At 39.3% G+C, this 24,597-nt stretch overlaps 1 protein-coding gene across 3 annotated transcripts in view; it reads left to right on the forward strand.

Annotated features, from left to right (window-relative positions):
- The window catches only part of LOC117307273 (plasma membrane calcium-transporting ATPase 1-like), a 32,462-nt gene extending 12,131 nt beyond the window's left edge, over nucleotides 1-20,331 (forward strand). Inside the window, exons 9-18 of one of the 3 annotated variants that reach the window (XM_033791984.1) lie at nucleotides 302-543; nucleotides 1,280-1,514; nucleotides 2,359-2,538; nucleotides 2,985-3,179; nucleotides 3,626-3,817; nucleotides 4,137-4,350; nucleotides 6,695-6,906; nucleotides 7,581-7,865; nucleotides 10,598-10,606; nucleotides 18,202-20,331. In XM_033791984.1, coding sequence (XP_033647875.1) covers nucleotides 302-543; nucleotides 1,280-1,514; nucleotides 2,359-2,538; nucleotides 2,985-3,179; nucleotides 3,626-3,817; nucleotides 4,137-4,350; nucleotides 6,695-6,906; nucleotides 7,581-7,865; nucleotides 10,598-10,606; nucleotides 18,202-18,384 — 1,947 coding nt within the window. In that variant the 3' untranslated portion in view covers nucleotides 18,385-20,331. The remainder of the gene's footprint in view (nucleotides 1-301; nucleotides 544-1,279; nucleotides 1,515-2,358; nucleotides 2,539-2,984; nucleotides 3,180-3,625; nucleotides 3,818-4,136; nucleotides 4,351-6,694; nucleotides 6,907-7,580; nucleotides 7,866-10,597; nucleotides 10,607-18,201) is intronic. The other 2 variants (XM_033791986.1, XM_033791985.1) reach the window with 2 other exon arrangements.
- Nucleotides 20,332-24,597: the final 4,266 nt, after the last annotated feature.

Below are 24,597 nucleotides of genomic sequence, written 5' to 3' on the forward strand. Positions count from 1 at the left end.
GTTCAACGACAATAATAGGCGAATTTCTCCTCACTCTTTTCAAATATTTTCAATATTGAATTCCTCATGAGTTACCTGCAGCCAATTTCACGAAATGCTAGGATTAATTATCCTATCTCGAGTTAGGACGAGTAACCTAGGATGGGTTAAATGTGTCCTAACGTTTAAGGATACGGAACTTTGCTCGTCCTAAGTCCTAGGATTAATCCTAAGTTAGGATAAGTTTGGTGAAATCGAAGGCTGGAAACAAACCACCAACTGTCAAGTCACTTTACTCTTTTCATTCCTAACTTGTTCACAGGCACCGGAGCAAGAAGGTCAGTTGGCCAGGCAGGTCGGCAACAAGACAGAGTGTGCCCTCCTTGGTCTGGTCGTTGGACTTCAACAAGAGTACCAGGCTATTCGAGATCGGTGGCCCGTGGAGCGTTACGTCCATTGCTACACCTTTAACTCCACGCGCAAGTCCATGAGCACCGTCATACCACTGGAGGGTGGTGGCTTCCGGTTATACTCCAAGGGAGCCAGTGAAATCATTATGAAGAAGTAAGTTCAACTTCCGGGGAAATATAACTGGCACCAGTGTGTGTCGGTGAGTAGGTATACACATTAAAACCGGGGACCTATAACAAAAGAGGACAACAGGTGTCCACGATTCGGGAAAGGTCCACGGTTGGAAAACTTGCACAAACACAATGGAAGCTGTTGGACAGTTTAAAGAAAAGATTGGCAATGAGAAGTTCAGGGTTGGATGCGTATACACACTTGTGTGTGTTTGTGTACTTTACCTTGGCTCATCCACTTCCCAATTTGAACAGGCTGTCATCTAGTAGCTGTATGAGAAACTTCAGCATAATTTTTCCCATGCGGCCGTGTCACATGATGTCACACTGCTTGATCGTCTGAATACTTTCTGTGCTCGCTTTGAGAAAAGTCCAGTCCAATATCTTTCTCATGATGTACAGAATGCAAAGCTCCAAGCTTGATTTATGAAAAAGGGCGCAATGCCATCACCTACCTGCCGTACTAGTAGTCCACATCTAAGCAGATATGCCAACTCTCTCTGATTCTGCAGAAAGATCCCTGAGTATAAGCCCAAACTTTCCATGCTCTAATGAACAAATTCAAAATATTCTTTCTGATTATGTAAAAATTTGTTGCTATTCTGTCGCAAAATGGTTATAAGTAACTCACTGACCGTTGTACCGAATCTCTCTGATTGTAAGATGCAAATGATGGCAGCTCTGTCTAAGACATGTTCTTATTTATCATCTCGATTCAGATGCACACAGATTGTAGACGCTAACTGCCAACTGCAGCCCTTCAATATGAAAGACAAGGAGTCGACGGTCAAGAACGTGATTGAACCCATGGCCTCGGATGGTCTACGTACATTGTCCTTGGCGTATCGTGACTTCGCCGCGGGAGAGGAGGTCAACTGGGAAGATGAGAACAGCGTCGTGACTAATCTGAACTGCGTCGCCATCGTCGGGATCGAGGACCCCGTCAGAGATGAGGTATTGCAGTCACTTTTCCTTTTGTAGAGATTAACTAAGAGAGGTTCAAGAGTAACTATAAATATAAATATGAATAGTACAACCATGTGTAAAATCTCTTTTGAAGGAGTGGTGGTTCTGAAAAGAGCCGGTGTGCTCACGAGGTTTCAAAAAGTATATTCTGCTTGTCTTCAGGAGAAGAGAATACTTTTCGAAATGTCGAGACCAAACCGGCTCTTTTCAGAGCCACCACTCCTTCAAAAGAGATTTTACCCATGGTTGTACCCTCAAGTTTACTATTCATAGTTATATTTATAGTTGCTCTTACCATGTGAGTATCTTTTTTGAGAAGTGCAACAGAGTCCAGCATTCTGACGAGAATGATCAGAGCATACCGATCGAAACGTTGAGTTGTAGCCACCAGTTCTTTACAGAACCAACACTGCTCAAAAGAGATATTCACATGGCAATACCGCTTAGTTGTACTTCCACCCTGCAAAGTTTCAATTCCTACTATTGTAGAGATGTTTTTCAACCAACTTTAATTTCTGATTTTGAGGTTTAATTTCACAGAGATGCTGAAGCACAAAAATAAGCTAAGCAAGAAAGAATTAGTTTGATTTTGAGACCTCAGAATTAGATTTTGAGGTCCCGAAAAAAAGCATCTGAAAGCACACAACTTCGTGTGACAAGGGTGTTTTTTCTTCCATTATTATCATGCAACTTCGACGACCAATTGAGTTCAAATTTTCACAGGTTTGTTATTTTGTGCATATGTTTGAGACACATCAAGTGAGAAGACTGGTCTTTGACAATTACCAGTTAGTGTCTTACCAACTAATCTCATTTATTTACATCTGCTCAGGTACCGCCAGCTATCATCCAGTGCCAGAAAGCTGGTATCACTGTACGCATGGTGACTGGTGACAACGTAAACACGGCTCGATCCATCGCGACTAAATGTGGTATTCTCGTCCCTGGAGAAGACTTCCTCGTCCTCGAAGGGAAAGAGTTTAACAGAAGAATTAGAGATAGATTCGGAAAGGTGGGTGCATTTTCTTCAGTGTCTTAACAGCTGATAATGACAGGTTTTTCCGAAAAGGATAGATTGATTTACTAATCTATGGGTATCTATAATATAATATCCCTTGACCAAACTGTCCCACAGTGTTGTCGAGCCCATACAAATACCTTGCTGAATGTTTTTATTCTCAATATTCATAGTGCTTTTTACATTGTAATTTACTAGAATTTCTTCTTTGCACAGGTTGTATTTTAAAAAGCACATTATGAGCTTTTTAGTCTTAAATAATTAATTATTTAATTCTTAATTTGTTTTTCCAATTAATCTTGTACTTTTATTCTGTAAGGTGTGTTTTATTAGTGTCCATACTGTCTTTTAAATTGTCTATTTCTTAAATTTGGGCATCTGGAGATGAGCGGGATAGAAATTTAGTTGACTTTTTTTTAAAATCCACGTTCCACTTGTAGGTCCAGCAACGCCTGTTGGATAAGGTCTGGCCCCAGCTTAGAGTGCTAGCTCGGTCATCTCCAACCGACAAGCACACACTAGTCAAAGGAATTATCGACAGTAAAATATCGGTTCATCGTGAAGTGGTAGCGGTGACCGGTGATGGAACAAACGATGCACCAGCCCTGAAGAAGGCTGATGTTGGTTTTGCAATGGTGAGTCTTCAAGGCCCAACTTCATGCAGCTGATTTTTTAAGCACAAAGGTTTGCTAAGCACAGACAAGTATTGCTTAACAGAAACAGGTTAATACCAGACAAAAATACATTAAGTTTACATTATTGTGACTGGTGCCCCACGCAATTTTGGCTAAGCATTTGTCAAGTGGTATTTTCTGCTCAATAGATTTATGAAATTGGGCCAAGTTCTTTTCAAACTACTGCATTCATGAGCAAGGCCCATTTTCATAGAGCTGCTCAAGCTAAAAGAACTGCTTAACTGTGTTTAGTGTAAACCAGGTTACATGTACATGCAAAGGTTCTTCAGGTTCTTCAACTTAAAAAATATGTTTTAATCCTTATGTAATCAATTTAAAAATGTACTCCAATAAAGACACTTCCGTTTCTTGCTACTTAATCCGCACCATCATTTTCACGTTTTCAGGGAATTGCTGGAACTGACGTCGCCAAAGAAGCCTCCGACATCATTCTGACGGATGATAACTTCACCAGTATAGTCAAAGCCGTCATGTGGGGACGTAATGTCTACGATAGTATCTCTAAATTTTTACAGTTCCAGCTGACGGTTAACTTAGTAGCTGTGATCGTAGCATTCTCAGGGGCGTGTATTATCAATGTAAGTTCCTTTTTTTTTCTTTTTCTTTTTTCTAAAGCAAAGTTGAGTGCCCAAGTTTTGTTGTAGCTCTTATATAATATTATCTGTAAACCTGTTAATTTGTTTTGATGTACATGCAAAGGTTCTTCAGCTATTCCGGAAACTTTTTGAGTTTGATTACAACGATTTTGTCTAGAATTTGAGCCTAGTTCCATGGGGGTACTAAACTCCCAGGGCCGTATTCCACGGAGATAAGAGATACAGTGTGAGAAGGGCTTATAAAAGGTCACTGCACTTTAACTTGATATTTGTTTGTTGTTACCCCGTTGTGTATCTTCAGGATAGCCCACTTAGAGCCATCCAGATGTTATGGGTCAACCTTATCATGGATTCCTTCGCCTCTCTGGCCCTAGCTACAGAGTTACCCACAGCATCGCTTCTCAATCGAAGGCCGTACGGCCGCACCAAAGCGCTCATCTCCAAAATTATGATCAAGTCCATCTTAGGCCATGCTGTTTACCAGTTGATTGTCATATTTACCATTCTCTTTGCTGGTGAGTTTGGTTTCTTTTTCTCACAAAATTTTCTTAAAAATGGCGGGTTTTGTATTGTTTTGTTTGTATACAAATGTTGGTGTTTCCATTAGTATCGGGCCATGTCCCAAACAGTAACTTCGGCTACGGCTATTTCGAGCACTTCTCCCCATTCCTCAACACGAGCAGACGCACTGATCTTCTAGCCGTAGCTGTAGCCGAAGTCGCCATTTCGGACACGGCCTCAGTAAAAAATAAAAGCTTTCCAAAAATAATTTGACCTAGATTTGTTTGGTTTCAGTTTTAAAAAGTATAGAGAACGAGCCGATGAGTTCAGAATTTGAAGAATAAAAACACACACATCTTGTTTTCAACATGTAGAGATTATCAATCACATTCATTTACTCTACATGTTGTCATTATTCATTGTATCTCCTTGTCCATTTGTGCTTTTCGTTTAATGTCTGTATAGGATGTTCTCTCTACAGGCTCGGCTTGACTATAAACAGCCCCATACTTTTCACCATTTACTGTTATTTTTTAATTTATTTTTTACTATAATTAGAGATGTCTACCATAAAATTGTTCTTGTGTTCCTTTAATCTAAATTGATGTACATAATAATGGAAAGAAGTGAAAGTATGGAAATAACTGTTGTTTTGAACTGAATTGATTCAAATTGAATGTTCGTCTACCCTGAAGGCACACACCTGCAACTGAAACCCAGAGACTTGTCCTGACATGACATGCACCATGAAGGGACACCACTTGAAAGGTCATCTACTCATGTGGTTGCCCCCTCAAGCTACTAGCAAATGAGTTGTTGATGTGATAGTATATACCTCTGGCATTTAGACATTATTCAAGCGTTATCGTGCAACTCTGTGGTTGTGTCTGCATTGATGGATTGGGCATCAGCCGCTGTGGCCGGATCGCTCAAAGGGTCCAGTTTCATAGAGCAGCTTGAGCAGAACATATTGCTTTCGGCTAAGCAGAAATGACCAGGTTACCAGTCAAAAAATTTTACATGTGACTTGGTAGTTTGGCTGCTAACCTTTTTCCTGGTGAGCATAATTTTGTTGTGCTTAGCAGCCTCTTTTAGTGCTTGAGCAGCTCTATGAAATTCGGCCCTGCTCTTGATTGTGGTCGGCCGTAGCCGATAGCCATAGCCAGCCATAGCCAATAGCCATAGCAGCCACAGCCACAGCCAAAGTTGCTTGTTTCGGACGAGGTCTTACTTGTTGAAAAGTGACAATGCTTATTTCCAGTAGCTTATAGAGATCAAGGGAAAAAAACAAATCATGAGAACAAAAGGACTCCTGAGGTGAATTCTATTAGAAGAATAGGGTGCTCCCCAAGGAAATTGTTTGTACAAAGTCTATGGGAAACTGTTTTAATGCAGGGATAAAGGAATGACGAAAAATAATGCTCAAGAAGGATCAGTTTTTTGAGAATGGGCGCTATAAATTACCACAATAATATTATCAAAATGTTCGTCAACAATTGTTGTGTAACTTGTACTTTGTAGGAGGTTCTGCTAAAGGCAAACTGGTTTATTTAAATGTTAGTAGTTGGTATAATGATTGTGTTTTGGGGATTAAGAATATGCTATGTTTTACAATTGCACCAATGTGTAACACCAATGTATGACAGGGCTGTATGCTTCGTTTTTGAAAGGGCAAGGGCACCAAGGCATTTTCATCTTGGTAAAGGGCACCCTATGATGAAATTTCAAATTTGTACTGCCGGAGCATTTCAAGGGCACCAAGGCAGTGACCTGGGGACACGGAGGCAATCGCCTTCGTTGCCTCCATGAAGTATCAGGCCTGTGTGATAAGCAATACAGGAAACAAACTCCTGAGGTGGGATTCGAACCCAGGCCTTTTAGCATTCTAGAGCAGATAGTTTAACTGCTACAATCAACCATGATTGGTGACACATCGGGTGTAAGTGCAAAACCATACTAAATAACAGGTTCATAAGTAATTTTTTTAGTAAATACTTCATTAGAATATTAGTTGTTTTTGTGTCGCAGGGTTTTATTATTTTTTATTTTGTTTACCCACTGCTAGGATTATTTAATGTTTCTATCTTGTACTAGTTTATAGGGGGAGTGGGAGTCGGAATTCTTAAACATGATCCGAGGATGTTGTATTGTAAGATTCAATTTGAGATGTACATATGGTCGTTAAGTACAATATGTTTATTATTGGTTTATTTTAAACAGTCGAACTTTGCAGCCAAAGGCTTTCCAACATTCTGTTTACTGCTCCTCAATATATTTAATCAAATGTTAATATGTACCCACATTGTATCAGACATAACACACCTCTGAAATCAATGTTATTGTTTTTGTACTTTGTAGGTCCTTCTTTATTCGACATAGACGACGGTTCAACGATTGGTCCCACCGGCCCGGCTACCGTTCACTTCACCATCATCTTCAACACCTTTGTGTTGATGCAAGTGTTTAATGAGATCAACGCCAGGAAGGTTCACGGAGAGAGAAACGTCTTCTCTGGCATCCACACCAATCCGACGTTTCTTGTCATTGTCATAGGCACGTTTGGTGTACAGGTAGGTGCAAGGGTACAGACTAAAACCTGGGCCCATTTTGGTTTTGGGCATGAGTTAGTGTTTTTTTTAACCGGTTGATTATTTTTCATCCTATGAATGTAGACTTATACGACACAACTAACCTGTGAACATTTTATTTCATGTAGACTTATACAATACAACTAATCTGTGAACATGTTATTTCAAAAAGGTGGTCTCGTTTTTGAGACAAATTCAATCGTTGTAACCCTTCCCCAGGGTAACGGGGGTGTGTTCCTTTTGGATAAGAATAAGAATTGAAATTAATCAAAAGTATTTTGTTAGAATAGAAAAATCCTTTGCAGGCACTGGATATGTTTGGAAATTGTCAGACCAGTCTTCTCATTTGGTGTATCCACACATGTGCATAAAATAACAAATCTGCGAAAATGTTGAGCCAAGTGGTCACCGTAGTTGCCAAAGAAAAATGAAAAAAAAAAAAAAAAAGTCTTTTAAAATGTTAGTGAGCTATTACCTCTTGCTCAAAGGGAGTTTTTGTTCACAATGTGTTGAACTATATCAACAGCTCTCCAGCTTGCCATCAGTAAATTTTTATGCCAACAACTTATTTGAGTCATCCAGTGCCTTTAATGGAGTTTGAAGATTTGACGATTTCCCTCAGGCCTTAATCGAGCGCTAAATTTGGTTTACGACAGATAATACTGGTTGAGTTTGGTTCCATCGTCTTCAGCACCACTGGCCTGAGCCTCGACGAGTGGGCGTGGTGCTTCTTCCTGGGCATGGGCTCTCTACTCTGGCATCAGATTATCATGACGTTCCCCACGCACTGGTTGCCGAACTGCGCATATGGCCGCGGGAGTAGTTCGGAGCAACTGCCCAATATCACGGAGATCGACGAGATCGATCGAGGCGACTCTAGGGTGGAGCTGAAGAGGGCACAGATCCTGTGGATGAGGGGATTGACACGCCTTCAACAACAGGTAGGTTTTGTTGTTGTCTGCTTCGGCTGTACTTTGGAAATCTGTGGGATTGGGTTAATATGTGGCGGGGAGGGGGTCACTAAAAATTATCACTTTTTTGTTGTCTTCTTGGTTTTTTTTGCTTTCCGCTTCGGTCATACTTCCAATTGCACTGGAAACATGTAGTTTTTTTAAATTAGAATTACTGGCTTATTGCTTAAAGCACATTGCAGCCAAAGGCTGAATTACATGAAATTTGGTTTGGACGAGGTTTGGGTTGGTGTGTGGCAAGGAGAGGAATTCATAAACAAATTCGCACTCTTTTTTCTTTTTTGGGGATGGGGGGCGGGTAGGTGTCCTTTTGGGTCCATTATTGAAAGATGGGTTCATGAGCACCAATCCGCTAAGTTGTATCAACTGAAAATGAAGCAACTGCACATGATTAATATGTACATGTATACTCAGATGCGTTCAATAACCAGTACCATATTGTTGGCTGACAACTTTGACTCTTTGAAATTTCATGATATGAATTTCAGACTTATTTCACATTATTAGTTTTGTTTAAACTGGTTGGGGAGAAAGTGCGATTGTAAGAAAGTATGATTACCGTGGGGGGGATGGACTCCAGGCTTTGTGTATATTTGTACGGAGACCATTTTGTGTGGGATGTATTCCAGGCTAGTATTGATGTTTCACGTATGGGAACCGTGGGGGATAAATTCCTTAGATAACTAATGTTATTTGTAAGGGGAGGCAAACCAATGTCATATGAAGCATGGACTCTAGGCTAGCTACTATCATCACATAAGGAACCAAGTGTAATGAATCCCAGGCTAGCCCCATTGGGATCGCTACAGCTACCAACTGTAAGCTTAACCACAAGCATGACAGGGACTAGAACGTACTCTTATATCCCACGAGGAGGTCCCTCATCAAAGGATGGATTTCAAGCTATGATGTACACTTTGTTCTAGTCGATCAATGTGTGTGCACTCCAGGCTAGCCCTGTATTCTCTATTATGATGTACATGCTGATGGTGGTATCATGAAAACCAAGATGCACAATCTGTCGTTCTCTATATATACTAACCCCCCCCCCCCCCCCCCCCCCCCTGCACCAGCACAATGCCAGCCTGGTTTCACTACCTGTAGGCTGCCACCAAGTTCAATGTCAGTCAGTACTTCCAGAGTCCGGTCACGTCCAGTATTTTTGTCATGTTGGTGTCCCCCCCCCCCCTTCTTGGAATAGGGACTTTTCGTTTTCGATGACGGATGGTTCTGCGACGGTAAAGATGACATTTGGCGTCATCTGCGCATGCGTCGGCTTTGAGGACGGTCGTCCCTCAATTTCTACGACAGTACTTGGGATGAATCTTCGTTGTGCTGAAAACGACAACGTTTAGCTGAACAACCGTCGCAGAACCATCCGTCGTCGAAAACGAAAAGTCCCTAATGACAGTATCAGTACAACAGAGGGCAGCAAACATTTAGTAAATTTCAAGAGTCAATTTTCAGCCCATTGTTCAACTCTCTCAGTTCTTCTCCTAAGTTTCCCAATGACTCCAAACTTTCAAAGAATAAATCTCTTTGTGTATTTTTCTTTGAAGAAAAGGGGTAGTCATTTTTCATGAATAAAAAAATCCAAACAAACTAACAAATCAAAATCATCCAAACAAAGTTCACCATGAACCCCTTGCATTGGCCACGACTATGACTGAGGCCTAACAATGGAAACTGCGTACGCTGCGCACAACACTCGGCCAATCATGGTTCTTCTTTTGACCTCAATGAGGGCGCTGTTTGGGTTTCACGTCATACGCAAGGGATCTTTTGCAAACAATGAGCCGATTTCCTACATCAGGTTTAAAAGCTCTGATGACAATCGAACTCAAAATTTGAAGAAAAGTCGTAGCTGAAGGAACTGAGTGATTTTGGGTTTGTTTTGGGTCGACGGGTAATGATTTAACATCGCAGGTTTTTTAAAGTGTATGTTTGTAGGTGTGTGTATTTTTTATACAATATCGTGTGAGTGTTGTTTGTGTGGATGTCTTCACTATTCATGTACTCATTGCCTACTGATTGTTTCCTACACTTGTATCAAAGGGAAAGTGGGTGGGTTTTTTCCTGGGGAAAGTACTTTTCTTGGCAAAAAGAAAGAGAGGTTGCGATTCTGAGGAACATTGCAACATGGACTTTCAGTTCTCTGGTTCATGGAGAAATGTTTAGTAGTTTTGTTTTTCCTTTTTGAGATTCATGGATTGACATTTATTCCAAATGGGGCAAGTTATGGCGAGATGTTTTCTAAAAGTGGACAACATTATCTACAGAAGGAGAAAAAAAATCAATTGATACTTTTGTTTATCAAACCAATAATCAAATATAACTGAAACCACTTGAATGTTATGTGGATTTGTGTATTGTACGGTGATCAAGTGTGAAGTATGAAGTCATGTATTGTATGCGAAGAGTTGACTTGTAATCACAATGTTTAATCCAAAACAGGTTCCCCTATTGTTCAACCTCCTCCGTCGTGTCGTCTGAATGGTTGTTGTTTTTTTTAAGAAGGAAAAAACAAAAAACCATGCCATTGTTTACTTGGACCTCTTGTTATCCATTGTTCACTTTTATGTCGTATTTGATCCATCGTCATCGTCGTCGGCCATTTTCTTCCAGTCTTTTACCTTATGTGGTTTTTTATTCCCCTCTCCGAAATTCTCACGCTGTCCTTGGTTCTCAATTTGCGCTGGAAGTCCCGTGCTGTGAGTAGCATATACTGCCTACATCTTAATTTGCTGTGATTAGTTGGTCGTACTAGATTAACAGAACCAAACACGCTGCGCCGACTAGCGGTTGCAAACCCAAAAAAAAAAAAAAAAAAAAAAAGTTCTGTTATAATTTTTTGAGTGTCATCATACCAGTGCATTTCATTTCCCGTAATTTTTTGCTGAATCCCTCTTTCCCATCTTCATGATCAAGTGGCTTTTAGTCATCATCTCATGTAGCTTGAAAACCATTTCCGCTTGTACATCACCCAGCTCTATATTCATCAATTTTTAGTCCATTTGCTTGTGCAGCATATTTTTGTCAGTTGTCGTTTTCTCCTTCGTTATTGTGTACCCCTCCCTTCATTATGTTTTTCTCTCTGAGGTTGTCCTGCACGGATTTGTAATTTTGGTTTTTGATTTTATTTTTTTAAATCGTTGCCTGTCTGTCATTCTAGCTGTGGTCATGTTTTGATCGTCGGATCATTTTTAGGCTTTTGTTGTCATATCATGTAGGTGCTATTACGTGCAGGCAGTTTATATGTGAACACAGTCTTGGGACATGGGCTAATGCTAGACACCGGAGCGTGTTAACAGAATTTCAAAGTCTGAGTCGTTCCAAAAATATTGGCACAGTGTTTTATGTCCAATTGCTTTCCAAGCCTTCATTGGCTTGCTAAGGGGATGGTACAACATTGGTTTGGGTTTGTTTTTCATCTTTATCAATTAAAGTCTCCAATACCGGGGGACATTTTTTAACTGCTGCCGTCTTGTGAACGAAATGCTAGAACAGCAAGTAATAATAATAATAGTTATAACATTTATTTTGCGCCATCTCCATCTGAGGATGTTCGAAGGCTCAAATTACACACAAATTTCATTAAAAAAATTGCTGCAAATTACAAACAATAAAATTACAGGAAAAAAAAAAACCAGACTGATAAGTCTGTAAAAAAGAAAAAATTACACAGAAAATGTTTCGACCATGAAAATTTGGTGAATCTCTTTTCTTAATTTTGTTATCGATGAAAACAATCATGGCAGTTCGGTATCTGATAATTCACTTGTTTTTATTTTGGTGGCAGCTTGGTATTTGATACTTTACTTGTTTTTAATTTTTCAACTAGACAGTAATAAATAACCAGCAAGTTTTTGTGAAAAAGCACACATGAGGTTACTGACAGTGATGTCCAAACCTAACGGATTCAGTGATGACTTGGTAAAATTCCTCTCAAAATGTGTGCGTTTGGGTACAATTTGTTTGTGTATCTTTGCTCTTTTCTGTGTTGTACCTACCCCTTAGTGATTGACTCCATGCCCTATTACAGCGATTGAGAAACCTTGGAAGTTAAAACTGTCAGAAAGCCCCGCCTTGAAAAAGTTATTTCATCCAATCAGGTTCACTGGTTGATGTCACAGGATGTCAGTTATAAAATAACAGAGGATCTGATTGGACCAATGGATATCAACAAGTCATTGTACAATGTTTGAAAATCAAAATCAAAATCATGTTTAAGTATTTTTATTTGTCAAACACGAAAAAAATAGCCATTCAATTATTTTAATGCTTCAAATAAGTGTCTTCTGATAGGTTGAACAAATCATGGTTTTTCAGATTAAAGTGGACAAAGAAAATGCAAAGTAACAACTTCAATCAGCTTCTATTAGCCTTAATGGTGGACACTATAAGAGTTCACTGTTTGGTTTGGGTGGTTTTTGCAATGTAAAATTCACCCAAACCTACATGTTATAGTGTCGCAGCATTGTGTCCGCCATCTCTCAAAATGGCTTATGGGTCAAGCTGTGACAGTATAGCCTTGAACCGCCAAAGAAGTCACGTTAATCTAAACTATCAAGAAGAAACAAAATTATGATCACAGCTATGTGAGAGACACACAACCCCTACCTAGCATTAGCCTTTTTCATGGCCTACTCGGTTGTTTTTGTTCTTCTCGATTCCTGCACATGTCCATGTTGGATACACCCCTTGGATGATTGTAGAGTTTTGCATCTTTTATTGAGTTGTGTTTGAGTGAGGCATGGTTGACAATCGTAAAGATGAAAACCTCGCTTTTACACCCCCCACCCATGAGGTCTTTCATTTTGGTGTTTTTATCTCTGGCTGTTTTACAGTATTTTTTGCACAAACCTTAAAAATGTTGATTTGACGTCTGTATGAATGTGGTGGCATAAGGGATCGGAATGCTGCTGGCTGGAAAAGCACCAAACACACATGGTTTTGAGTATGAAAAAACCAGTATGGAAATACTGTTAAATGGCCATACCATACTGGTTTTGCACCAGCACTAAACTAACTATGGCCCTTTTCGAAAGCACAGTTTCGGCTTTGGATTCGGCTCAGGCTAGCTTGGCCCCGCAGTTGTTTTGACAACTGCACATGTTTTGCCTACGCAGTCAGGGCTTAGACGCGAGGATGGAGCTTGAAGCCTAATCCAAAGCCGAAGCCATGGTTTCAACGAGGCCCTATGTGTGTATCAGTATGTTGCATGCATGTGTGAAGCTGTCATAGCCAATTATTGGTAGGTATATTACAATGATATCACCTTCTCATACCTAAATATACTATTGGTATTTTTGTATGTTAGTCATACATGACTATCAAATTCGACGCCCATTACATGTACATTGAAGTGACTCTGTAGTAAGAGGCTTCTTCAAATCTTAGACTTCAAATTTCTAAACAACTGAATGAAGTAGAAACTCTGTCAATTTCATGGCTTAAAAACTTTACCGCCTTGGTCAGTATGGTACCTTGACTGTCCTCAAGCCGACAGGGAAGGTTTGAGAGACAGGGCCCATGCTAAGGGCATTTCAAGCACAGTTAAGCCCGGTTCATACTTCCTGTGAATGTGAATGCCACAGGAATTTTGACGTCACAAAATAGCAACGGTTGAACTGTGTTCAACTCCTGCGAAATATTCGCTGTGGAAACAGGGCTGTGACGTCAAAATTTGCTTCGCATCCGCAAAGGAGTATGAACCGGGCTTTCTTGCAGTATCCAGGAAGGTTAACTTTGCTGGGTCGCATAACAAACTAGAATGCAATGTGATTGTACAGCTAACTGTGTTTAGTTGTGATGGGATAACACAGAGTTTCTGCTACACCGATGTCTGAAACCGTTCCTTGACGGTGCTTGAATCGATAACTTGTTTCGAAAAGTCAAATCTAGACTCGGCTTCTAGCTTCTATGACAAAAGGTTGAGTCAGAGATTGGGTTCAAAAAAGCTCCTTTCAGTACCAAAGCAGTTTTCTCGTTAGACAATGATGTTATAATTCCAATCGGGATATAGCATTATCATTTGGGATTGTTTAGTTGTGAATTATCCTCTACATGTAGCTACAATGTAGCAATACAATCTAGGCTATTGTAGGATTTGACTTTGCATGGTAGAGATAATCAATTTGTTTGTAAGGTACACCCTATGTATTTCTTCTGAAGAGAAGTGATGGTTCCGAATAACAGACAAACAAACAAACAAACAAACAAACAAACAAGCAAACAAACAAACAAACAAACAAACAAACAAACAAACAAACAAACAAACAAACAGAAACCTTCTTACTTTTCAGAGGCAACACTTTTTCCTAGACAGAAAATGATATGCAACATACCTGAAAGAACTTTACAATTAAGAACTCTAGCATTCTGGTCAAAAACTTCAGTTCAGGTCATTGGGTGAAAATATTTCCAATAAATGCCAATAAGTATATCCCGAACGAAACGAAATGTTAAGCAATATTTTCTGCTCAAGCAGCTCTTTGAAATTGGGCTGTGATGCTAAGAAAAATTGCCTCTTCTGACAAGAAACAACATACCTTTCCTAGATTTATTCCACCATGTCATTTGATACTTAACATCAAGTATTGGGAATCAGTAGGTGTACCTGCAAATTTTAACCTAATATGTTCACCCCTTCTTTTGAAGTTGAATATAACAGTTTGAGTTAAATTTACGTTTGCGTTTGGTCCTTTTGACTTTCTTGTTTTCAACGGGTGTGGTGCATTTTGCTTTTTTATATCTTTTAATGTTTCTCTTGTGATACGTTATCTTTCATTTTCTTTATGTATGATTTCATTCAGTTCTCTTTATTCATCTTTAAATATCAGGTTGATTTAAACATTTTCATTGGTGTTCTTCGTGTCTTCTCTCATTATGTATAAATGCTCTGTTTCTGTTGCCTCAGTCTTAATTGCTTTTCTCTTTACATATTTGACTCTTTAACCTTCATTATCTGCCTTGTTGAAAACAAAAAATAAAACTCGGCACCCGTACTAAAAGGTAACAACATTGTATTCTTGTGTTGCAAGTTCTCTGCACCCAACACACCAATGATCCAATTTGAGTGTTTAACACCCTTACCCTTGAGTTAGATAATAGGACAGAGGCTCCACATAATCGTTTTGTTTGAAGAGCGTTTTGAAAACCCTTTCATTTTTGGCTTTTGTTTTATTCCCTTATCCCTGACAAAGTGATGAAAGTTTTCCCAACTTCCCCCCCCCCCCCCCATAAAGCAGCGTTCCACTGTTGCTCTTGATAATAACGAGTAATCAAGATGTAATCTCATTGGATACTCATTGAACTCTAGTCTTTGACCCGTGATTGTTCACTGTCTGGAGGTCAAAGGTCGAGTGGAGGAATGCCCAATTAGATTGACTCTTCAAGGCTACTAAATAACCTTTAATAGTTTGGCACCTGGGCCCAATTTCATGGCTCTGGTTACTGTAAGCAAAGAATCGGCGCTTGCAGAAGCAGGGATTTCTGTGCTTATGTCAAGCGCATTTCATGGACTATCTGGGAATTTAGGCTTGTGTGCTTACACAGCTAGCTTGTCCTGCAAGCAGAGAATGTTGGTCAATAAGCGCAGAATTTGGCAGCAAGCAGAGCCTTGAAATTGGTCCCTGGTGACATCTTACCATTAAGATTGAAAGAGTAACATCTTTCTGGAAGGCTGTTTTTAGATTCAAACTACAGCGTTGACTTTCTGAGAGCGTCGGCTTGGCTATTATAGCTGTGCCTCCTTTTGCTAATATTGCAGATGTGTGCTATGAGCACTGTTATTCAAAATGGTAGCGGGAGTCATAGCCGAACAGCTGATCATTTATGCCTTCATTATTTTCTGCGAATGCAACTTCAGTTGTTACCATTACCGTTTTAGGCTGTATCCAAATTGGCGGCTAAGCTATGACTGTAGCTAAGGGTGTTGCTTGAATGCATGATGACCCAGCGATGTAGCCGTAGACGCTAATTCTGACATGACCTCTTTATTTGGTAGCCTTATTTGGTAGCCTTATTTGCATGGTTTGGTACCCTGACTCTAGTCTGCACAATCCAAGAACACTTATGTCCAGTATTGACGCCCCTTATTCCTGTAGCCCTATAGTAAAGATAAGGCGCATTTCAAGTTTTGGTACATGAGCTACATTTTAACATGTAACAAAAAATGTGCATTATCTTTGAAAAACCCATTTAACAATAAATGTGACCTCTGATCTACCCAAGATGCATGACACTAGTGAAGCACAAACCTCACTAACGGTGAATGATACCTCACCACACGAGGTACATTAGTACACTGAGGTGAAGTGAGGCTACTGTAAGGCTCATACATGTAGTGAGGCAATTTGTGAGGTTATAAGTTCCGGTAGTTGGATCTCAACGACACCTAGATATCTTGAGTAAAATTCACTTGACTCCATTGTAGTACAAAGCACATGTAGGACTGACTACTTTATCACATGTATGTTTCTGTATAGCACATGTAGTCAGTTTTCTCATTTGGGGATTTCAGCATCATTTCTAAACAGGGCCCAATTTCATAGAGCTGCTAAGCACACAAATTTGCCTAGCATAACATTTTTGCCTTGATAAAAACAGGAATACCAACCAAATTTCCAAGTCATTTTCAGGATAAGCAAACAACAGCGGAATACCAGCAACAAGCAAAATGCAGGAAATTTGTTCGATAATCCTGTTTCAATCAAGGAAGAGTATTCACGCTAAGCAAGTTTTTGTGCTCAGCAGCTCTATGAAATTGACCCAGGTTGCATGCTGCACAATGAATAGTCTTCTCTCAAGGCTATCGTCAACTTCTAGGGATACATGTACATGCAATTACTACTCTCCAATAGTATCCAAAGTCAAACTAATGTAATTTCAGGGTAAATTATTAAGCCACAATTGTTTACAATGTACCATAGTTTGCAATTAAATGACATGTTTTTCATTAAAAAATATATATAAAAAAATCAGACAAGTTCAATGTAGACTCTAAGACTCTGACAGGTTTTCAGAGGATTTTCCACTGGTGGAAAGATTTTTATAGATGGATGTTACATAATTCTATAGGCACATGTTGTATTCTTTCCATCGTCAACATTTTCAAAAAACATTTTATGATTTGTAGCTCTGGAATGTTTTTCCCTTAATAATCCACCCTACCCCAACCCGCAAGATTTTGCACAACTGCACCCAAGCACTGCTAGGAAGTATTTTTTTAGCAGTTATTAATGGCGAAGCTCGTTGCAAAAGTTTGTCCTTGGGTGGGCGTACTTTAATAAGGACCACTCTGTTACCCCCAGGGGTTACCTTTTTCGAAGTCCTTTAAACGATCTCCCTTTCTTATAACAAGGGAATAATATATTGTTAAATTGATGCATCCATACATTTTGTAGTGCCTGGTAGTTTGTGCATGACATTGAAAGTGTTGCAGCATAGATATTTGTTTATTGTTCAAATTAATTTGAGATGATTTTGTATCCCTTTAACTCACAGTTTGCCCAAAAGAGAAAAGAAGTTATTTGGTGTGATTTGTGTAATTCTGGTTCTCCGACCTGCTGTTTGTTACACTTTTTTCTTTCTTTGACTATTTCTGAAAGTCTTGTTGACCTTTTATTATCTTATCTGTGACTTTGAGGGCGCTCTTTATAACAGCAGTGGCTGTTGCAGGGTCATAGCAGTTGCTGATGATCTTGTACAAAAAAAAAAATTGGTTTTCCCCTGTTGGAAATATTTTATTCTGTCTGAGAGCAAATTCTGTTTTGAAATAAAAAATTGCCATACATTGCAATAACGATATGTGATAACTTTAATGAACCTGGCATCTAGTTCAGTTCTTGTTTATTACCTTTATTGCACAAACATTATAGTATAATGTGTTGCAAAAGGGAAACCCCCGAACAGACACGCAGGACCACTAAATGGGAACCCTTTGTCACACATTAGAATCAAACAAACATACAGAGAAAACAGCAAAAAAAGCAAAAACAACTGTAGAAAAAACTAGGAACTATAAATAGTCATTAGACCACTCACTGACCACCATTCAACCAATAGGACTGCGCAAACTAGTTTATACATGTTCATCTAAGCATGCTAACCAGAGATACACTCTGTGAGTAAAGGCCACTGCTATATGCATGAAGTGCCCCCTCAATAGTTTCTAAACGCCCAATCTCTACCTCTCTTTCTATCTCTCTTTCTGTCTCTCTTGGTCTGTATGAATTTAACATCCCATCTGATGTGGACACTTTCTTTCAACCTCATTCTCACTTTGATTGATCCCCTCTTGTAGATTCGTGTGGTCCATGCCTTCCAGTCAGGGGTGAATCATCGTATCGAGCGTAAGAGCCTGAGCAACTCCGTCCACGAGTTCATGGCACCACCACTTGGCGAGTCGTACGACATCGAGCACACCAAGAAGGACGATGACAGCGCCCCCACGGTCTCCTTTCATAGCGTAGAGACCACGCTGTAGACCGGGGATCAGGAATTGGAATCTGCCATCATCAGGGTTCGGGTTTTTCAACATCATGACTAGAAAGCTTCACCATTGTGTTTGACTGGAGAGTGGCCGATATGGCCTCGTAGACACAGTCACATGACACATAAAGATGGTGTTGGTTGGTCAAGAAACCTGACCTTTGACATCGTATCCAGGGAATTTTATCAACAGACCGTGACTCGTTACTCTTTTAAGTGGTCTACTTATATAGAAGCGGATACCGGTAGTTTGTTTGTTTGGGAATGGAGATTGAGTAGTAGAAAAAACGGAAACAGGTTTCAACTGTGAAAGGAGAAACAATGGTGTAAGATATTAATGTGGGAGGGTTTTAAGGAACGTGCTGAAGTGGGGAATGGGGGTGTGGGAGTAATCGGTAGTGTAAGGGGGTGTGAAGGAAAAACGCTGGTTTGTCATTGGTTGCAATTTGTACATATTCAAATAAAACTGCAATGCTGCTGTGTCATGCTGGGGAGAATGCTCATTAAGAAAAGCATTGTATATAAACAGGCACCAAGGAAGCCAAATGCCGTCTTTCAGTATTGGATGCATAAGATATCAAAACCCAAAGGAAGATGGAGAGGGTTCCCCCCGTTAAGACATCAGGGAGGCACTTGCCACGCCCTTATGGGTGTGGCCTGCATTGTAATAATAAGAACAATTTTTAAATCTTTGGACAGTTTAATCATTATTCAGGTAAACTGTTTGTTTTTTTCTCTTGTATGGGTGTTGAGTATTATCAAGCTTGGAGCATGTAGCCAGTATTTCTCTTGTGTAGTGATTGGGTCTTTGCTGTGATCAAGTTTTTGAAAGAAAAAATAATTACAAGGAAAAACCAAAAAAAGTTAACAATTACTTTGAAATAAAGAAATGTTCAATTCTGTTGTTGGACGTCAATAGGTTTTCAAACCTTACTGCTTCATTGCTTTGTAGTAGTATCAACGTGATAAATCTGTTTAAAAATCAAATCTGTTTGATGCAGTCGGGGACTGTTTAGCTCCTAAAACTTAATAACAAAATACATGTGAAATGCCTGTAGAGCTACCAGACAGTCGCGTTGGTCTAATTGGAGAGACATCTGTTCTTGAATGGCAAAACTCTTGGGTTCGAATCCCACTCGAGTAACCTGCCTGTGAATTTTTTTTTCTTCACAGAACTCGAGAAAGTACTAAGTATACAGTGCTCGATACACATTAGTGTAAGGGTAACACCAAATGACATATAAAAATACATTTGGGCACAGAGACCCAAAGGCCCAGTAACTAAGTATTTTATTTCATTAATTTATTTACTTGGTTTGTTCAAGATGAATATTTAGTTCAATCTGATAGATCCCGAGTAATCACTCCCAAATGAGTGTGATCATCAACCAAGTAGGTCTTTTGGGGGACTGATAACGCTGATCATGTATTGATAACGCTGATCATGTATCGTGGACCACATTCATGAAAGGAAAGTTCTGAAGGAACTGAGCGTTGTCAGAGCTGAGTTCTCTCACATTTCTTGTTTTCGCACTACTTGAACAACACACTATAAAGAAACTATGAATACTTCATTACAAATAAGCCAACTTAATGTTCCTTAAAAAAAAAAAGTAGAGAGTTTGTAGACTTTAGTCACATAGGTTTGAGGCATTATAAATGGAAATTGTTAACTTTGTGTATTTTCATTGAATAACTGCAAAATTGACATAAACGATTATTCTGTGCACAAACTTTGCTTTTTTTTTTATATACCGATTAAATAATGTTGTTTCTCCTATTAGTGCTAGTGTTTTTTCTGGAGGGAACTAACAATGTACATAACCTTTTTCTCTTCTTGTAAGAAGCCAGCATTCCTTAATGGAGTACTCTGTTACCACTGACCTTTCGTTGTGTGTATAAACTATGTGTGAACGTGAGACAAAATAAGTGATGTATAAAATAGGACCTACATGTAAGTAGTGGATTCAGGTGGTCACCTTTGTCCCCCTTTTCCCCGTTCCATATTCCATGGTGTGGGGGGGTCTATTGTGGAAGACCGCACACCATTCGTACTCTGCCGTAGATTTCAAAGTTTGACGTCTTTGGGGGAGGACCGGTGGTAGATTGAATGTTTTACACTGTGGGGGGTCTATTGTGGAAGACCGCACCCCATTCCTACTCTGCCGTAGATTTCAAAGTTTGACGTCTTTGGGGGAGGACCGGTGGTAGACTGAATGTTTTACACTGTAGGGGGTCTATTGTGGAAGACCGCACCCCATTCCTACTCTGCCGTAGATTTCAAAGTTTGACGTCTTTGGGGGAGGACCGGTGGTAGATTGAATGTTTTACACTGGAGTGACACTATGTGTCCATGCTGCTGACTTGGCTCATGAGAAGCAAGGTCAGGTGTCCAGTACACTGAGATTATGATGTGTTCTTAGCCAATAAGACATGTCTGTGCTTGGATTAGACCAATCATATCCAGTGCAGCCTGACCAATCAGATTTTAACATGCATTTCAGGAAGTAAATTAAAGACCAATGACACTTCCCTGTGTGACACTCTCCTTGCTTGTTTGCTTGATTCTCCAATGATGTATCTGACCAGTTGTGCTTCATGTTTACCGATAAGCACGGAATGATCAGGTATATCACATGATATTTATCCGTGTCTGAATCTGAATTATTTAGGCGGCAAAGCATGGAAACTTAAAACAAACTGTTTTAAAGTTCCGATGAAGATATTACAGTTTTAGACGTGGGAGAGCAAACCCCATAGGAAAAAACCTAGGCTACCAGTAATAGGTAGAGACTGAAAACCCAATCCACATGCCAGGCTCCTGTATGAGGTGGGATTCGAACCGGGGTCCACGGAGAGGTGGAAGCATAGAGTTATATATAAGAACTAGAGGGCGCACGAGTGATGCTTTGTGCACAAACGCCACGGGACTGCAAGATGACAAGCGCGTCCTTCTGCACGCGCGTTGAATATGAAATACACGTTTGAGTTTTTTTTTTTGAACGCTCACGCGATGCTGTTTGTTCAACTTACAAACTGGCCGCACAATCACATGCTGTGAGATGCCAGTTTTGTCAACTTAAAAAATGGCTGCCTGCGCGCATGCCGGAGCGCGTATATAGGCCAGTGCGCCCTCTAGTTCTTATATATAACTCTATGGGTGGAAGGCAGGGACAGAAAACCACTGAGCCATAAGTGCATACAGGATAATGTCATAGGGTTTTAGACCAGGTCAAAGGTCAAATGAAGACTCTACTGCTACAGTTGGCTCCTCCCCCCCGTATGTCTAAGGTTTCCATGGTGACATGAAAACACTTTAAGAAAAATAAACAGAGTGTCAAGACAAGAATGCTGCCAGAAATATCTAGTAATCATTGTCAACTAATAGTAGATCAGGTGTACAATTTGAAAGAAGTCGCGGTATTGGAAGAATTAAAAAATGTATTAACTATTTATACAAAATGGGTATTATCCGTTACAGGTAGGGTTTTTTGATTTAAGATAATAAAACATAACTAGTAGCTTAAGTGTGACAAAAAGGTTTTCCAATGTATGTACATATTATTGAAAAAAGGTTACCATGGTAACCTGTGTTGTTGATCTGGCATTTGCCAGTTATTCTAGGGTTTGTTTCAATTTTAACAGTTAAAGCTCAAAGGCTTATACTATTATATATATATACATATTAAACAATGATGCATTGAAGCTTTGATCTGTTTTTTGCTTATTATAAAAAGTAATTGTGTGAACGTAGAAGAGAATCTAGTGGTCGACGTCACTGAATAGTTTCGATGTTTCAATTAAATATCAGTCCAATGTATACGTTGTCAAGCTGACCTATGTCTGTTTGTTTTTTCGTTTTGATTTTGATTTTTTTTTTCAAGATGGTAGATCATGATGGAAAGCGTTTTCAGAGCCGTAGATTAAGAGGTTTGATTATTCAACCAAAACCGATCATTGTTACTAGGCCATGTCATGGTGTCTGGTCATTGAAAGGTTTTACACTTTTTGCAAGCTTTATTCAATTTTAAAATTTAACGTGAATAAGATGTGTCTGACCTGATTGGCTCTGGCAAGGGCTGTGGCTGCTGACTATTGCTTCAACACTGAAGCCGTAGTCTCAGCAACAAGCAGCCCAGTTGGATGCATCGTATTAAACATCTCAAAACAACCTTGCACGCCCTGAATAAAGGAAACACGTCCCCAGTCGGCAACTACTCTGGATGAGCAAATCCGCACCACAAAGATACCATGAAAATGTTTAGCTTACAATGTACAATTTTAGCATCCTTATTATCCCACGAATACATTATATGTTTAATTATGCAGAATGCTCATACATAATCATAGATGTGTTGAATAGCCATGAAACAGGCCCATAATCTACCTCTAATACTAGTCCAGGATAAAACAGAACAATGTTTTGGTAGATGTGTTTTTGCTTGCTACTTCCAGTCATGTATCAAGTTAGATTACAGCTTGTATTAAAGATGTTTTAAAACGATTGAGAAACCTCAAACTAGTGGTGGCTGTACAAAACAAAGTTATTCTTCAAATTTTCAGATGCAATTAATGTGTTCTTGCTAGGGTAGACCATGGGTAGACTAAACATTTATTTATGTTGTTTTTAATTTTGTTGGTGATGAAATAATAAGAGCAGCAATTTCTTCTTTATATTGAAGTAGAGTTGTTCGCACATTTTTGTTGTAAATTTTATGTTCGACTTAGTTTTGTTTTTAAATTCAAAAGTTGTTATCTTTTTATGCCGTAATTATTTTGTGTACCCAGACAGGTTGTTTTTGATTTGTACTGTGTGGAATTTTCCTTTGTTATTTTTCTATAATTATTTTGTAATTTCCTATACATAGCCAAAGTTATCTTTTAGTGTGATTTAAGACTTTGCAATCAAGATGCCTGACTCTAGAACATTACTTTGTAGTTTTGAATATCAATTTAATTAATACAAACTTGCAGTTGTTTAATGGCACAACCAGGCTTCGTTTCTTGACTTTAATGTTGTCCGAGTTTCAACAATTTTCCTTGACCCCTAAACCCCAATATTAACCCCCAATCTTCACCCCACCCCCGCCCAATCACCTATTTGCCTTGTCATAAACAGAATAGGTGCTTCATATTTCATGTAGTTAGGCATCCAACACTTCTTTGAGCCCCCACCCCCACATCACAAAGAAAAAACAATATCTTATAGGATTCATTGTTGAATTTAAAAACACTAAATATTGTTTAAAACTTTATGAAGGAAGGCCCCAAACTCTTCAGATTTCATTCTATAGAAGCTGGGCGCATAATAAAACAGATGCTATGTCAATACCCGAGGTTACTGTAACGTAATTATTGACACACAGAATGGCGAACAGTAGACGTGCTTGTATGTGGGCTGTGCATAGGGTCTATTGGTGATAGTGACGTCATCTCCATGTGACACTCATCTCCATGAGCAAGACCTTAATTATAATTGCTTCCTGTCAACCAACATCACTAGCCCAACTAAGTTTCGGCGTACTCGTAGGTATGCATAAAATCCACTAGGAGTTTTCTCCTGACCTAACCTCATTGAGTGTTGTTCCTAGTAAGGAGCTGATCAATCATCATATCAAGATCAAGACCAAGACCAAGAAGAAAATGGGTACCTGTGAGGGTACAGATTGTTGCTTTGAATGATGAGCAAACTATGCACTCATTTAGCTGCTGGTGCTGCATACTCCTAAGGAGTTGGGATGGTTACAGGATTAGAGAGGGTCCAGTAATAAAACTGTAAGACACTTTTGAAGGCCTATTTGGCTTGAAAAGGTCCATAATGAATATTTTAAAACAAATTATCATGATATTTATTATAGTTAATATGCGTTTTTAATTTGGTAATGTTGCAGACTATACATATGCTTCATCTTGTACATGTTGTGTGCCTACATGTACTTTGAATCAAACAAAATACATCATTTACCATGTTGGTAAAGATGTTGTTCCTAAAATGCTCAAAATCTTTGAATAATTTTGTTGCATACCCTGTAGAGACATCTTTCCTTTGTCCCTGTACATTGTAATTAAGAACCTTACATTTGTACACCAAATTCCCAGTGGACCATCCCAGTCTTAAGATGTCTATGGAGACCATTAGTTTTCTCTTTTCTGTTTCGTTATTGGTCTCCAAGAGGTGGGGCACATTAAGTCACAGGTTTTAAGACAC

Source organism: Asterias rubens, chromosome 2, assembly GCF_902459465.1.
Source record: "Asterias rubens chromosome 2, eAstRub1.3, whole genome shotgun sequence".
NCBI classification, from domain to species: domain Eukaryota; kingdom Metazoa; phylum Echinodermata; class Asteroidea; order Forcipulatida; family Asteriidae; genus Asterias; species Asterias rubens.